This window comes from Sorex araneus, chromosome 1, assembly GCF_027595985.1.
Source record: "Sorex araneus isolate mSorAra2 chromosome 1, mSorAra2.pri, whole genome shotgun sequence".
Taxonomy (NCBI): Eukaryota; Metazoa; Chordata; class Mammalia; order Eulipotyphla; family Soricidae; genus Sorex; species Sorex araneus.
This window is the reverse complement of record NC_073302.1, coordinates 192,979,793-192,995,980: the sequence shown is the minus strand read 5'-3', so window position 1 is coordinate 192,995,980 and position 16,188 is coordinate 192,979,793. Positions and strand designations below refer to the sequence as shown.

Sequence of the window (16,188 nt, the reverse complement as noted above, 5' to 3'; positions counted from 1 at the left end):
GCTCTGCGCCGTTGGGCAGAGGGACTGTGAGCGCTTCCTCTCAGGAGAACTGTGTGTTGGCATGAGAGAGGGCTGAGGCGCCTGAGGGCTGGGTGAGAGAGGGCTGAGGAACCTGAGGGCTGGGTGAGAGAGGCTGAGGTGCCTTGAGGGCTGGGTGAGAGAGGCTGAGGCGCCCCGAGGGCTGGATGAGAGAGGCTGAGGCACCCCGAGGGCTGGGTGAGAGAGGTGAGGCACCCCGAGGGCTGGGTGAGAGAGGCTGAGGCGCCCTGAGGGCTGGGTGAGAGAGGCTGAGGCACCCCGAGGGCTGGGTGAGAGAGGCTGAGGCGCCCTGAGGGCTGGGTGAGAGAGGCTGAGGCACCCTGAGGGCTGGGTGAGAGAGGGCTGAGGCGCCCCGAAGGCTGGGTGAGAGACTCGGCTGAGGTGCCCCGAGGGCTGGGTGAGAGAGGCTGAGGCGCCCTGAGGGCTGGGTGAGAGAGAGCTGAGGCCCCCCTGAGGGCTGGGTGAGAGAGGGCTGAGACGCCCTGAGGGCTGGGTGAGAGAGGCTGAGGCGCCCTGAGGGCTGGGTGAGAGACTCGGCTGAGGTGCCCTGAGGGCTGGGTGAGAGAGGCTGAGGCGCCCTGAGGGCTGGGTGAGAGAGGCTGAGGCGCCCTGAGGGCTGGGTGAGAGAGGGCTAAGGCGCCCTGAGGGCTGGGTGAGAGAGGGCTGAGACGCCCTGAGGGCTGGGTAAGAGAGTCTAGGCGCCCTGAGGTCTGGGTGAGAGAGGCTGAGGCACCCTGAGGTCTGGGTGAGAGAGGCTGAGGCACCCCGAAGGCTGGGTGAGAGAGGGCTGAGGCACCCCGAGGGCTGGGTGAGAGAGGCTGAGGCGCCCTGAGGTCTGGGTGAGAGAGGCTGAGGCGCCCTGAGGTCTGGGTGAGAGAGGCTGAGGCACCCTGAGGGCTGGGTGAGAGAGGCTGAGGCGCCCTGAGGGCTGGGTGAGAGAGGCTGAGGCGCCCTGAGGGCTGGGTGAGAGAGGGCTGAGGCGCCCCGAGGGCTGGGTGAGAGAGGCTGAGGCGCCCTGAGGGCTGGGTGAGAGAGGCTGAGGCGCCCTGAGGGCTGGGTGAGAGAGAGCTGAGGCGCCCTGAGGGCTGGGTGAGAGAGAACTGCTGAGGCACCCTGAGGGCTGGGTGAGAGAGAACTGCTGAGGCGCCCTGAGGGCTGGGTGAGAGAGGGCTGAGGCGCCCCGAGGGCTGGGTGAGAGAGGCTGAGGCGCCCTGAGGGCTCGTGTGAGAGAGGCTGAGGCACCCTGAGGGCTGGGTGAGAGAGGCTGAGGCACCCTGAGAGCTGGGTGAGAGAGGGCTGAGGCGCCCTGAGGGCTGGGTGAGAGAGGCTGAGGCGCCCTGAGGGCTGGGTGGAGAGGGCTGAGGCGCCCTGAGGGCTGGGTGAGAGAGGCTGAAGCGCCCCGAGGGCTGGGTGAGAGAGGCTGAGGCACCCCGAGGGCTGGGTGAGAGAGGCTGAGGCGCCCTGAGGGCTGGTTGAGAGAGGCTGAAGCGCCCCGAGGGCTGGGTGAGAGAGGCTGAGGCACCCCGAGGGCTGGGTGAGAGAGGCTGAGGCGCCCCGAGGGCTGGTTGAGAGAGGCTGAGGCGCCCCAAGGGCTGGGTGAGAGAGGGCTGAGACGCCCTGAGGGCTGGGTGAGAGACTCTGAGGCACCCTGAGGGCTCGTGTGAGAGAGGCTGAGGCGCCCTGAGGGCTGGGTGAGAGAAGCTGAGGCGCCCTGAGGGCTGGGTGAGAGAGGGCTGAGGCGCCCTGAGGGCTGGGTGAGAGAGAGCTGAGGTGCCCTGAGGGCTGGGTGAGAGAGGGTTGAGACGCCCTGAGGGCTGGGTGAGAGAGGCTGAGGCGCCCTGAGGGCTGGGTGAGAGACTCTGAGGCACCCTGAGGGCTCGTGTGAGAGAGGCTGAGGCGCCCTGAGGGCTGGGTGAGAGAAGCTGAGGCGCCCTGAGGGCTGGGTGAGAGAGGGCTGAGGCGCCCTGAGGGCTGGGTGAGAGAGAGCTGAGGTGCCCTGAGGGCTGGGTGAGAGAGGGTTGAGACGCCCTGAGGGCTGGGTGAGAGAGGCTGAGGCACCCTGAGGGCTGGGTGAGAGAGGGCTGAATTGCTGCGTTTTCTCCCTGGTCGGGAGTCAGCACTGACCCCTCTCCCTCCGCTGGAGGTTCCTGTGGGCCAGTGGCCGGCCTGGGGCTGCCGAGCACTGAGTCCACAGAGGAATCAAGTCCCGCAGAGGCCGCTGGCAGGGCCCACACGTCCTCCCGTCCACAGAGGCCAGAGGGCTCTCCGGGGCGGGGAAACGGAGCGTCGGGGCCTGCCCTAGCCTACCCGGGAAAGGACCCCGAACTATTCCTGAGGTTCCTCATGTCCTAGTTTGTCAGAAAATCAAGAGGGAAAGTGTCTGGATCCGTCTCCGGGAGCTGAGAGCCAGTGCCGCGTGGACACTCGCGTCCCTTGCCTCAGTCAGCCTGGGCTCCACCCCGCACCTCGCGTGTCCCCTGAGCCCCACCGGGAGTCCTGAGCACAGAGCCAGGAGCATGCCCTGAGCACTGCGGGTGGAGCCACCCCGTTTCCGAGGCCCTGGGAGTGCCCCTCCGCGACTGACGGCCTCTCCTCCAGAAGTGCCAGCACCGGTCTCACCGGCAGCGGGGACAGGGCTGGAGCCTCCCCACGGCCCCGCGTGGGCCCCTTCCCTGGGCAGGACCCCGCCCTCAGCTCCAGAGAGGACGCCGGGCAGGACGTTTCCCCCATTGAGGCACCGTCCAGCTCGTCCCTTCCGCTCGTTCCCCAGTGCTCGGCCGTGTCCGCCATGGGCCTGCAGGCAGCTGCGGGCAGCTCTGGCTATCGGCAGGTGACGCACTCGTGCCCCCCCGGCTGGGGCACCTGCACTGTGACGAGAGCCACGGGGCACCCACGACCTCACTCCTCACTCGCAGGCGCCCAGCGGGGGTGATCGGGCCCAGGGCGGCTGCTAAGGAGCGTCCCAGTGTCCCCGAACACACGGCCAGACAGTCCCTGTGCCCTGCCCAGGGCCACGGCGAGGCCGGCCCTCAGGCTGGCTGTTGGGGCGCTCGTCACAGGGCGCGTGCACCCACGAGGGCCTGGAGAGGGCCAACAGGGTCGGACCCACGTCACCGTCACCGCCCACTCATGGCGTTTTCCGGAACACCGGGAGGTCGCCTGCCCGCCCTTCTCTGTGTCAGGCGCGCACTGTCGTCTACAGATCTGTCCGACTGTGGTGCTGCTGGGTCCGTGCATAGAGCACTCCGGCCCCACACCCTCGCCGGGTGCTCCCCCAGCCCCGCCCCGGCCCACCTACTCCTCCCTTCTGGGGCCCAGACCTCAGGTCTGTGGCCGTGGGCGTCCGTCATCCCCGCCCTCCCACAGGAGAGACCCCTCTGTGCCTGTCCCCTCCTCCCGGATGGCCGTCACTCTGCGGGATGCTCGCCGGGCGTAGCCGTGTACGAGCGTGGGGGAGGGGACGGCGCCTTCCCTTGCCGCGAGTGTTCCATCGTGCCGTGGTTTCCTGCCCAGCCGTCTGCTCCTGGGCGCCTGCGTTGTTCCCAGCCCGGGGCTGTGTGGAGGGCTGCAATGGACACAGCCGCGTCCCCTCCCCAGCCATCCCGGCGCTCTCTGTCGCCACGCGAGGCCCTCCCTGGTTCTGCGACTTCGGAGAGTCGTGTCCTGGGCAGCGTCTCCCCGCCTCCGTGCCGTGCCCTGAGCCGTTTGTTGCCTTGGGGGCCCTTCCGCTCCCTCGGACCCTGGTCTAGGAGGCTCAGAGGAGGGGAAGCAGAGGCGGTCAGCAGACACCACCTGGACGCCAGCGCGAGTGCCACGCGTGTGTGCGAGCACGGCCCTCCACGGCGCCTCGTGCACAGACAGCTGTGATCTGGGCCGCAAGGGCAGCGCTGGGAGCGAATCCCCCCATCAGACCCCCCATCCCTGAAGCGTGCCCTGAGCACGGCCACCCCCGGGGAAGTCTGGGCGCTGAGCTGCCATCTGGAGGTGTCTCCTGGGTTCTCAGGGACGGTGCTGAGCTCCCCCCCACCTCCCCCCTCCACCTGCTTCTCTGTGACGCTGCCTTAGGTTAGAGAACAGGACACAGGACGGGGGGCAGGGAGGCCTCCCCCATGCTTCCCTCCGTCCCTAGGGCGGAGCCGCCTGCCCTGCCCTGCCCAGGACCCAGCCAGCGCAACGCTTTGAAAGGTGACTCCTGAGCACCCTCAGCCCGGCGGGGACTCCCCGCCCCCACTGGGCCAGGCCCTGGTTCCGCTCAGCCCAGGCCGTCCAGCCTCTGTCTGCCAGGGTCTTCGTTCCCAGAGAGGTCCGATGTGTCTCTAAGCGGGAACCGCCTGCAGCCGCAGAGCCTCCGTGCAGTTCCTGCTGCTGTCCAGGGAGCTGAGAGGCTCCGGGACGGAAGGAGGCGGGCGGGGCCGCAGAGGCTCTGGGGCGAGGCTGCGGCTAGATTTCATTTTCCTTCTAAGCCTTTTAAGCACCAGAATTTCCACTTGTGTTCCAGGCAAAAGCATCTCGGTTTGACCCAATGGCGAACACTTAGGCCCAGGGGAAACGGGCCTGTGAGTCACGGGTTTGAGTCGCCCCACCTCCGAGCACCAGCTGTGCCCCCACCTGGCCCCTCCAGGCAGTGCTCACCCCACAGTGCTCACCCCACACTGCCCCACCACTCTCCTGCTCGGCCACAGTCTGAGCACCAATTCTGGGGTTTCTCCGCTCCGCTCACTCGGTGGCAAGTTTCTGTCGGGAGGTGTGAGACCGGGCGGGAAGGACCAGCTGGAAGCACCAGGCTAGGCCACGCTGGGGGCGCAGGGGCGGGGGCCGGGCTGTGGTGGGGCCAGGCTGAGGGGGCCGGGCTGTGGGGGGATTAGGCTGAGGGGGGAGGGGAGGCTGTCTCGGCCAGGCCTGAGGGGGGGGGGGACCCGCCACTGCAGCCGTGCTGCATCAGGGCAGCCTGTCCCGGGTCTCCTGGGACCCGCCCCTCACCCCTCAGGAGCCCCCACGCCCCCTCTGACGGCTCCCTCTGTGTATTCTTTGCTCCGCTGGGGGTTGCCCCAGACTCGAGAAAGCTCTAGGAGCACTCTGATTGCCGGGGTCCGAATCTCACGTGCTCCATGCTAGGGGCCTCCTAACGTTACCTTAGGCGAGTCTTTGGGAGGGGTGAGTCGGGCCCACGAGGAGTGGCCCCTTTAGTGCTCAAATGACCGTGTGGTTCTGGGGGAAGGACACCTCCCTCTCTCCCACTCACCCCTGCATGCACACACCCCTGCCCCTGCTCAGTGCGGCTCCTTCGTCTCGGGCTGAGTCACCCCGCCCTCCGTGCAGCGGCTGTGTCCCACCTTGCTCCTCCCGGCAGTGCTCACCCCACACTGCCCCCGCAGAGCCTGGAGGGTGTCTCGGCAGGAGCTGAGTGTAGCCCGGGACGACAGCGTCCAGGAGAGGCACGACTGGCCCCTGACCGTCTCCCACGCCCATCCCCAGACGCCTCTCTGGCCCCCACGGTCTGGGGCTCGCCTTCCTCTGGTTGGCGCGTGCTTGAGTGGGAGGGGCCGTCTCCAGCCCAGGGCCAGCCCCAGCTGTCCCTGGAGGCCCCGAGTGCGACTGCAGCGGCACCAGCACAGACACGGGGCTCACACTGTCACTGCGGTTCCCGTGACACGAACGGCAGTGCCGGCACCAACGCGTGCAGGAGAGACAACGGTGGCCAGCTGAGCACAGAGCGTGGGAATCCTCAAGCCACGGTCCACAGACGCACACAGAGCCCGCTCTGACCGCCAACCTCCCCAAAGCCGACTGATTCATGATGAGAGCGACGCAGGCAGGAAGAAGCGGAAGACTGGTCTTAACAAATAAGCCTGACTTCAAACTCTGTGACCATTACACGGAGGGAAAAGGCTTGAAATCCCATTCCTCACGGTGCATCAGTGGGTATCGCGGTAACGAGGGCCCCTTCCAGCCCTCCGCACCCACCTCTTGCCCCAGGGATCTAGGCAACAGCACCTTTCCGCCCAGCTCACGCTCTGAGGGGCGTCTGATCTCCACGGACCGGGTGACCCAGGAACTGTGTTGTTTCCTGAGGGTAATGCAGCCCTGATTCAAAAGCTCAGGAGCCACGCAGACTGTTCAGGAGAGTTTCATGACTGCGGCTGAGCCTGAAACAACACTCGAGAAGCTCCTTCGGGCTCAGGCTGGGAAGTGCTTTGTAGCGTGCCCTGGGCCTTGTCGGAGTCCATCCCCACCGGCCTCAGGCTTCCTCCTCACTTCTTTTGTGGCTCCTTCCTGGGTCTGTGAGGAAAAGCCTTTCTCCTCTGGCGGGCTCACCATGCTCTCCAGTCTTTCCTACTCAGAGTACCTCTTCCTGTGGGCACCAGAAGGTGATCCAAGGCAACGTTTCCCCTCAAAGACCATCACCGACAGGGCAGGGCTGAGTCATGCTTTCTAGAAACTTCCTGTCCAGCAACATACCTGCATACTCAGTTTCACCATCAAAGGTTTGAGGATTGTGCAAGGATGGATAGATGCATGGATGGATGGACGGACGGACGGACGGACAGATGAATAGATGGATGGATGGATGGATGGAAGGATGGATGGATGGGTGGATGGATGGGTGGATGGATGGGTGGATGGACAAGTAGGTGCATAAATGGGGAGATAGAAGCATGCATGTGTGGATGGATTAGTGGATGAATGGGTATGTGGGTGAGTGTGTGGATGGATTAGTGGGTGAATAGGCAAGCATATGGATGTATGAACGGATGCTGGTGGTATACATAGATGGTTGGGATGTGTACGTGTGTGTGTGTCTGTGTGTGTGTACGGACAAATGGCCACATGAATAGGGATATAAACCATAAGCTTTCAGAATTATCTTTAACGTTAAAACTGAAGATTCAGAGTAGAACAGGTCATCAAGGGGAGGGAAGCCTAGCTTATTCAATGTGAAGTTTCATTATTTGCCTCTTTAATGTTATATCATTTTTGAACATTTACACTGAGCAAACTCTACTTTTTCATTTGCAAAATGTAATTTTGCTGGGCTTATGATGAACAAGTCCCAAGAGCATACAGGAAGCGAGTCGGTGGCAGAGCAGGGGCGCCCCCCCCCCAGCTCTCCCCGCACCGTGGTGGGGGCTTTGGGTTCAGCAGAGGGTCGTCTGTGCCCTTCGCAGGGGTGGGGAACAGTTTTATCACAGATAACGGGGACCGTGGCCTGAGACTGTTGCCTCCTCCCCTTTAGGACATCTGCAAGGCCCTGTGGTGCCATCGGACTGGAAGGAAGTGTGAGACGAAGTCCATGCCCGCGGCAGAGGGCACCAGCTGCGGGCACGGCATGGTAAGAGGCTGCTCGCCGGGGCGACTCCTCCTGACTCCGGCTCCCTCCTCCTGGCCCTGAAACTTTTCTTTGTTTGGGGGCCACACCTGGCAGTGCTTAGGGACCACTCCTCGCTCTGCGCTCAGGGATCACTCCTGACGGTGCCCAGGGACCGTGTGTGGTGTCAGGGGTCGAACCCGGTCAGCTGCACGCAACGCCAGCTCGGGACTCTCCCTCCTGTCCCACGAGCACTTTTCATCGCGCTCCTTCCTAAGCAGGAGCGCGTGCAGCCCCAGGCGCAGAGCAGGGTCCCTCACACTGGCACTCGGAGGCAAGCCCCTTTCCGTCTGACGCTGTGACTGAGGCATCAGCTGGAAGCAGGGACAGCCGGTGGCTGTTTCACAGGGGGACCTGGAACCCTCAGCCACTGCTGAGACGCGCCCCGGGCCGCCTTCGCACTCCTCTCCGGACCGAGCAGTCACTGTCTCTCCCGCTGCCGGGGCCGCTGTCTGATGCCAAGCAGGCTAAGAGTGGAAGTGTCATTACTGGTGCCCCACGTACGAGAGATGGTGTGTCCCGGTACGCCCAGCTGGTCCTGCTTCCTGGGGTTCAGCCCCCCGGGCTGCAGCGTGAGAGCCACACGGTTCCCAGCCGGAGGGCCGAGCGCTCAGCACCTCTACTTTGGCCGTGGGGAGGGGCTGTGGGGCCCAAAGGTCATTTCTCGCCTCCCCTGCGGTGCCCCGGGACGGGCGGGCATCGACTGCTCAGTGTGCATCTCCACCTCCTGCTACTGCAGGGCGGGGATTGCGCACGCGTGTGTGCGGGTAAGCACGCGTGTGCTTCTCTCTGCATCTGCATGTGTGGGTACTTGTATGCCATGCGTGTGTGTGGGACGTCTCCACGCGTACCCTAGGACTGCGCCCAGCGCTTCCCTTTCAGAGTCTCAAAGTGAATTTTCTCAGTTTCGTGCTGGAATGCCCCCTGCCCCGGGCCCTCGGGCGGGGAGCAGCCCCGGGCGTGCGGCTGTTTCCCGAGCCTGCGGTCGGTCACGCCAGCGTGTCCCTTCCCTCCGCAGTGGTGCCGAGGTGGGCAGTGCGTGAAGCGCGGTGGTGGGGGCCCCCGGCCTGCCCACGGCCACTGGTCCCCCTGGTCCCCCTGGTCGCCCTGCTCCAGGACCTGCGGAGGGGGCGTCTCTCACAGAGACCGCCTCTGCTCGAACCCCAGGTGCGTACCCCACCCGCCCCGGGCCCTGCTGCTCCCCGACCTTCCGGGACTGCCGGGGACCCCGACCCCTGAGCCCCGCCCAGCGCGGCACTGCAGCCCCTTCGGCCGTGTCCGGCGTGTCCGGCGCTGGGGCCTGAGGCTTCGCAGTGAGTCCGCAGGAAGGACGAGCAGGCTGAGACTAGCGCTGCCCTGGGGGGACTCGCTCCCCGCGGCTCCGGCCACCCTGCCCACGCGCGGTGTGCGCACGGCCCCCTGCTGGGAGCCCGGCGTGGGTGCGTCGCCCTGGGGTGGCAGTAGGGCCTTTCCGCCCGTGTCTGCTTCAGAGGCAGCTCGATCAGGGCCACCTCGGCACACGTGGCCCCTGGGGAGTGGGCAGGCCCCGCAGGTCCTCCCAGGGGCCTCGAGCTCACACCCGCCCCACGTCGCAGGCCGTCTCCCGGAGGGAAGCCCTGCGAGGGCGCGTCCCGGGCCCTGGCGCTCTGCAACCGTGAGCCCTGCCCCCCGGGCAGCGCCGACTTCCGGGCCCTGCAGTGTGCAGAGCACGACAGGAGGCAGTTCCGGGGGTGGCGCTACAGGTGGAAGCCCTACACCCAGGTGCCAGGTGAGTCTGCCAGCGCCACCCCCGGGCGCCGGGCCGGGCCGGTGTCCGGGACCAGAGGCTGCCTGGGAAGCCACTGTCCAGATTGACCCCTGGGGACTCTGGTTCTCGCCACCTCCACGCGGGAATTCTCCCTGGACACAGCTGGCCGAGGGTCAGTCTGGACCACCGAGACGGACACACACGCCCCGTGGATGTCGCACCGGAAGTCACCCATTGATCACAAATTTTCATCCCAAATGCTCAGCCATCAGCTGAAGACTTAACTCACCCGAGAGTGAAGGAAAGCCCTGGGTGCCTCCTGGGAAGTCGAGACTTTCTAGCAAGCTCTATCCAGAAGGTTCTGAGCAGGACTCTACACCCAGGGGTGGCTTCTCCCTAGGAAGGCTCAGCTCTACAGAGGAATCTGGGTGATCCTTAGGAGTCTCACCACTGGATCTTACTACATAAAAAGTGGCATGCCGGGGCTGGAGCGATAGCACAGCGGGGAGGGCATTTGCCTTGCACGCGGCCAACCCGGGTTCGAATCCCAGCATCCCATATGGTCCCCTGAGCACTGCCAGGAGTAATTCCTGAGTGTAGAACCAGGAGTAACCCCTGTGCATCGCCGGGTGTGACCCAAAAAGCAAAAATAAATAAATTAATTAAAAATTAAAAAAAAGTGGCATGCCTTGTAGATAGACGGAAAGGCACCCACGTGTCTTACTCTGTGAGGCCGAGACTACTGTCCGAGCCGTGCTTGAGAAGTAGGTCCATCGAGTAGCCAAGTTGGCCTCGTTCACCTAAAACACATTTAATTGTCCCCCAAAATGGGCTGTTCTCATGGGAGCATTCCATGAAGCCAGTGAATTCTGGAAGGAAAATCACAAATTTCACACAAAGCATTTTGGGACATGTTTTTATCCTAAATTCAGTAAAATTCTACCCAAGAGAAGGGGACAAGAAGGAAACATTGGTGTTGAAATGGGTCCAAACCATGGGCTCTATTCCTGACTCTGGCGGTCATCAGTAATTAAATGCATCCTTCACAGAGCCTCAGGCCAAGTTTGATTCTTACAGTCATGCTATTGGTGTCTGTCCCTCACAAGACAGAAAATAAGTGTGGACAAGTGTGATGCCAAGAAAATGCACTAAGGCAAAGTTTCATCATTGGAGCTTTCCTGGGTCAGCTTGAAAAGAACTAAAGGAAACGAAGTTCCCACAGGAGCTCATTGAGCCCATAGGTTTCTGGCAAGGGTCATCTGGAGAGTGAATATAACCTCTCGGCTCTTAGGTACATGAGGACACAAGTAGTCCCTGCCCCCAGCCCATTTTTGACTGTCACTGTCACTGTCATCCTGTTGTTTGATTGCTCGAGTGGGCACCAATGACGTCTCCATCGTGGGACTTGTTGTTACTGTTTTTGGTGTATTGAATACGCCACAGGTAGCTTGTCAGGCTCTGCCGTGCAGGCAGGATACTCTCGGTAGCTTGCCAGGCTCTCCGAGGGGAGCAGAGGAATCGAACCCAGGTCAACTACTTGCAAGGCAAATGCCCTACCTGCTGTGCTATCGTTCCAGCCCCCCATTTTTGACAATTCATAATATTTATAGAAAACTTTGGCTATTTCACCTAAAACTAAAATCAGTTCCTCTACACTACATGTTTTATCAAATATTATTTTTATGAGTTTTATAATATTATGTATTTTACCAGATTTATAAATGATTAAGAAATGTGATGATTTTTATTGACTGATCTTTGTGATAACTTTACCTCTCCTTACAAAATGCTCTAGACCATGAGATAGCTATACAGTAAAGAAGTTATATTTGGAATCAGCAGATACTTAATGAATATTTGTATAATAACTCTCCAGCCTCCACACGGAGAGTTTAGAGGAAAGAACATGACAGTCAAAATTCCTAGTAGAGCTTGAACGTCATGAAGATGACAGAATGACAGGTAAAGATAGAGCAGCATGAGGTGGCCATGAAAAATGTCTTCGCAATATTTTATTTCTGTGGGAGTTAATTTATGAGCAGAAAGGGGAAAAGTACTAAAATTTAGAGCAAAAACGACTGGCGTTTGAGTATCATTTTTTTTTGCTTTTGCTTTTTGGGTCACACCCAGTGATGCTCAGGGGTTACTCCTGTCTGTGCTCGAGGGACCTTATGGGGCTGGGAATCGAACCCGGGTTGGCCACATGCAAGGCAAACGCCCTCCCTGCTGTGCTATCGCTCCAGCCCTTGAGTATCATTCTTATTTGTGCTTGTGTGTTTCTTTTAAGATCAGGACTCATGCAAGCTCTACTGCATCGCAGAAGGATTTGATTTCTTCCTTTCGATGTCAAATAAGGTTAAAGACGGGACCCCCTGCTCGGAGGGTCGCCGTGACGTGTGCGTGGACGGGAGGTGTGAGGTAAGACCGGTTGTCCCTTCACTCACCCCACACCCCCAGAGGGTCTGCTAGGTGCCGGCTGCCCTGGGAGGGGCGGGGGCGAGGGGCAGGTGCTGTCTGCAGCCCTTCCCCAGCCAGCCCCGCCTGGGGTGGGGGAGGCATGGAGTGTGGGTGCGGTGGAAGGGTGGCAGGTGGGCTGAGGACCGAGCTGGGGGCTGGGAGGAGGCTCTGAAAGGGTGCGCTGAAGAGGGGTGTCGGGTGAGCAGAGCGCAGGGTGCAGGGTGCGAGAGAGCTGGGTTTGCAGGAGAGGCCGTGAGAGCCGGCGGGAGGCAGGGGCGGGGCGGGTGGGGGCGAGAAAGAGGCTCGGAACGGCCCGTGCACTGCACAGGGGCCAGCGGGGGCTTCACCCTCGTTTCCAGGGGACCGAATTCGGCGTGAGGCGCCATGCCCAGGACAGGCGCAGGACGGGGCACCCGGCACCTGTGGCGGGGAGGGGTGAGGGTTGGGCTGGGGAGAGTTGAGATGCAGGCATGAGGCCCAGGTGCTGAGCCAGCCACGGCCCACGGGCCCCGAGGAAGGAGCTGCTCCCGGTCTGCACCTCAGAGACCCGCCCACTCCAAGCGACCCCCCGGGACCCCTGAGACAGGCCTCCGGGCACACCAACAGACTAGAATATTCTGCTGGGGCGTCTTTCAGCCGTCACATGCTCCGTTCTGGGTCCACGTTAATGATTGGCTGGAGCTTTACCTGCTCATTGAGCTTTTGTTTCCCTAAGTGTCAGAGACACTCAACCCCAGGGACCTGTGTCATTCAAAACGCCGAGTGACCACACGGTTGACTGACCCCAACATGAGCTGGCCGGCCTCTGCTCCGTGGCCAGGCCTGGCCGCGCCCTTTGCCCGGAGCTCTCTGCACGCTCGCAGAGCCCCGTCGAGTTTTGGCCGAGCCCGGGCCCGTGCCCGTGTTCTATGAACGGGCTCCCTCTGGTCCGAAGGCCTTTCCGAGCGGCTCTGCCGGATGTGACCAGTCCATCTCTCAGGAAGGTTTTCCCACGCACCGACTCCATCCTTAGTCGGGGGTGCGGGGGTGGCAGCAGCTCAGGGAAGTTCCAAGAAGCTCGAGGATTCGCACACAGCTCAGGCTCACGCTCCTTCCAAATAACGTCCAGCCCCCAGTCAGCTCCTTGCGGCCACGGCGCGTGTCTGTCCCTCAGGGACACAGTGACCTTCCCAGTGGCCCGTATGGCTGCAGCTCAGCGCCCCCAGCCCGATGCCATCCCTCAGCCCTGCCATTCCCCTGGGGCTCCGCATGTCAGTGCTCCCGGCTGGGGCTGGCGGCCCTGCCTGGCTCCCTGTCCCCGGCGCCCTTGTCACTGGGGAGGGAGGAGGCGTCTCCTCGATGTGAGAGCTGGCCGTCTTCTCTTCTCTCCCACGAATGCGCTGACCCCCCGGGCCCAGAGAGTGGGCTGCGACCACGTGCTGGGGTCCGACGCTGTGGAGGACGCTTGTGGCGTGTGCAAGGGAGATAACTCGGGGTGCACGACACACAGGGGTCTCTACGCTGAGCAGCCGCGTGAGCACGGTGAGTGTGGGCGCGAGTGGGGGTGCGGGGGGCCGCGACCCTGCCCCCTCTCGGGAAAGCTGCGGGAACGATGGCAAGGCCGCAGGGATGAGCGGTCTGAGGAAGCGAGGGCCCCGCCCAGTGGCCCCTGAAGTTCCTCACAGGGTTCCTGTGGCTGCTCACCAGGCTCCTGGGTGCGGGGGCTGGAGTGCGCCGTGCCGAGTGCTCCCTGCAGCCCCCCCCCACCCCCCCAGAGTACTCGCAGGTGCTGGAGATCCCTGCAGGCGCCCGGAGCATCCGCGTCTACGGGCTGAACGCCTCCAGCTCTTCCCTGGCCGTGCGCAGTGCCCGCCACGGGTACCACCTCAACGGGCACTGGGCGCTGGCCTGGCCTGGCCGCTACACGTTTGCGGGCACGACCTTTGACTACGGGAGGCCCCGCGGGGGGCCAGAGAGCTTGAGCGCCCCGGGGCCGACCAACGAGACGCTGATAGTGGAGGTGAGCGTCTCCAAGGGTTGGCTGACCTGGCGGGCACCGGGCGGGGGTGGGCACTTCCTCACAGTTGGCGTCTCGGAAGCCAACCCCGCTGGCGCACAGGCGGGCAGATCAGAGCGTGGCTGCATCACTCTCCGGCTCCAAACTCACGTGAGCAGATTCGCACTCGCTTCCCCGCCAACGCTGGTCTCAGCTCCCTCTGCAGTGCTCTCACGAGCCCCTTCTGTGAGTGCCAGGACGGTGATGGCAGGGGGGCTGGGGCCCCGTTTGGGGCTGCCTGGCGGGAATCAGCATCCCCCGGGCCGCGGGGACGGGGAGCAGGCGAGAGCCACGGCCAGGCGTGCCCCCTCACGTCACGGCAGGCTGCCCCTGCCCCGGGTCAGCGCGGCACCGGCCCCGAGGGCCTCTCGGCTCAGCTCTGCACCTGGCGGCTCCGCTGCGTCCTCCAGGGCAGCCCCGTTGCCATCCCCCGAGACCCCCCTCCTCTGCTCTCCACCCTCTGCCCACGCGCTCCCCTCTCTGTTCTTCTGTCCGCGCCCGACCTGATTTACAAATGACGGTCCCAGGCCCCTAGTCGCTCCCCCTCCCCAGTCGGTGACACCCTAGGGGGTCACCCACGTGGAGCAACTGCTCTAGCTCCCCCTGGACCGCCGGCGTGGGCGCCTGGGGCTGGGCGATCGGGCGGGACGTGCCCTGTGAAGCCTGTGGCATGACCCCAAATGCCCTCAGCAAATGCCCTCTGCAGGGCCTGGTCGGGCTGCGCGTACCCCCTCCCGTCCCACCCCCCCGTGTGGGACAGCCCTGCGGTGTGGCCCGGGGCCTTCTGAGCACAGGGAGGGAAGTGTGTGGTGCCAAGGTGCCCGCCAGCCCATGGCTCCCGCGCAGACGAACTCCTCCCAACCCTCCTCTGGAGTCTCCCGGGGTGACCCTCCCACGCCCCAACCCAAACGCTGCCCCACCCCAAGGGACAAAGCTGGCTCCTTCCTCCCACCCTTGGCGTGGACGCTCCTGAGGTGGACGGGGGCCTGGCGTGGGAGAAGCGGCAGCATGTCCTGGGGCGAGTGCGTGGCCAGGGCAGCCCAGGGCGGCTGGACCCAGTGTGAGTGGGCACTGTCCTGTGGATGACCAGGCCCGGGCTGGGACAGCTCGCGAGCTGCAAGTGGGCGCCTCAGTTCCCAGGGCAGGCTCCGCCTCGCGACTCTGCAGCCAGGCAGGCGCCGGGGAACGTGCTAGAAGGGAGACAGGGCTCCAGCCCCGTCCACCCACGCGGGGAAGACTGAACAGGGACCCCGCGCCCGGGGGGATGGGCAGGGTCTGTCAGACACAGAAGGCCGTCTCTGGAGGTCTCAGAACACTTTCCCACGTGCCCACACGCGAGTCCACACCTACACGTTGTTCTAGACTGTTCATGTCCAGTGGGGGCTCGGGCCTGATGAGGAAGCCGGGGTCCGTGATGGCAGGGCCCCCAAGGACACGGTGAGGGGTGGTCATTTGTTTGTGACTTTGTTTATTTATATGGAAGTACAAATACAAAAGCCAGAAATCCACAGTTGCTGCAGACAGCCTCGTCACACAGGACGCCAAAGATGTCAGTGTATCACTTTGGCAAAATTAACTATTTCTACTGAAAATACTGTGCTTGTGTATATGTAACTTCCGAAGTCATATTATGTGTAGTTAGAATTCATTTTTCCATTTTTTAATCAGTGCTTTATGTATCTTGGATATTAACCCTTTATTGGATGAGTGACGGGCAAATAATTCCTCCCAGTCTGTGGCTGTCCTTGTGTTCTGGTCACCATGTTCCTCTGGGGTGAAGAAACCTCTTAATGTAACGTCGTCCCTTTTGCTTATCTTTTATTTTATTTTAATTTTTTTTCATGAATCACCATGAGATAGTTACAGACTTACAAACCTGCATCATGATTGTCTTTCGGTGCGTCTCAGTACCACCCCCTGCCCCCATCTGCTCTCTCTTCCTTCTTTTTTTTTTTTTTTTGTTGTTTGTTTGTTGGGTCACACCCGGCAGCGATGTTCAGGGGTTACTCCTGGCTCTGCACTCAGGAATTACTCCTGGCAGTGCTCAGGGGACCATATGGGATGGTGGGAATTGAACCCACGTCAGCCTCGTGCAAGGCGAACGCCCTCCCCGCTGTGCTGTCTCTCGGCCCCTCTCTCTCCTCCTTCTCCTGCAGCTGCTGCTCCAGGGCAGAAACCCAGGCATCGGCTGGGAGTACTCGGTGCCCCGGGTCCAGGGAGGGACACTCAGCGCCCAGCACAGCTACTCCTGGGTCCTGGTGCCCTCCGCGTGCTCCGTGTCCTGCGGGGGAGGTAAGCCCCTTCCGGCTCGGGGCCGCCCAGGCCTCGCCCGCAGGCCGGACAGACCGAGCTGTGCCCAACACGGCTGCTGTGCCGCAGAGCCTGAGTCCCCTCGGGCGCCTGCAGGGACTCAGCTGCTCCCTCACCTGGATTCTGGGGCCAGGCCTGGGGGATCCCGGGGTGGGGCACTCTGGCCCCCTGCGGGGACAGGACCAGATGCCCGTGCCCTGCTGACGCTTCCCGTCTGCCCGGAGGGAGAGGGGA

At 62.8% G+C, this 16,188-nt stretch overlaps 1 protein-coding gene across 1 annotated transcript in view; it reads left to right on the top strand.

Annotated features, from left to right (window-relative positions):
- The window catches only part of ADAMTS16 (ADAM metallopeptidase with thrombospondin type 1 motif 16), a 66,736-nt gene that overhangs the window by 40,587 nt on the left and 9,961 nt on the right, over positions 1–16,188 (top strand). Inside the window, exons 12-18 of the mRNA XM_055126792.1 lie at positions 7,274–7,369; positions 8,424–8,572; positions 9,001–9,173; positions 11,440–11,570; positions 13,007–13,130; positions 13,364–13,608; positions 15,801–15,936. Of these exons, the coding sequence (XP_054982767.1) occupies positions 7,274–7,369; positions 8,424–8,572; positions 9,001–9,173; positions 11,440–11,570; positions 13,007–13,130; positions 13,364–13,608; positions 15,801–15,936 (1,054 nt within the window). The remainder of the gene's footprint in view (positions 1–7,273; positions 7,370–8,423; positions 8,573–9,000; positions 9,174–11,439; positions 11,571–13,006; positions 13,131–13,363; positions 13,609–15,800; positions 15,937–16,188) is intronic.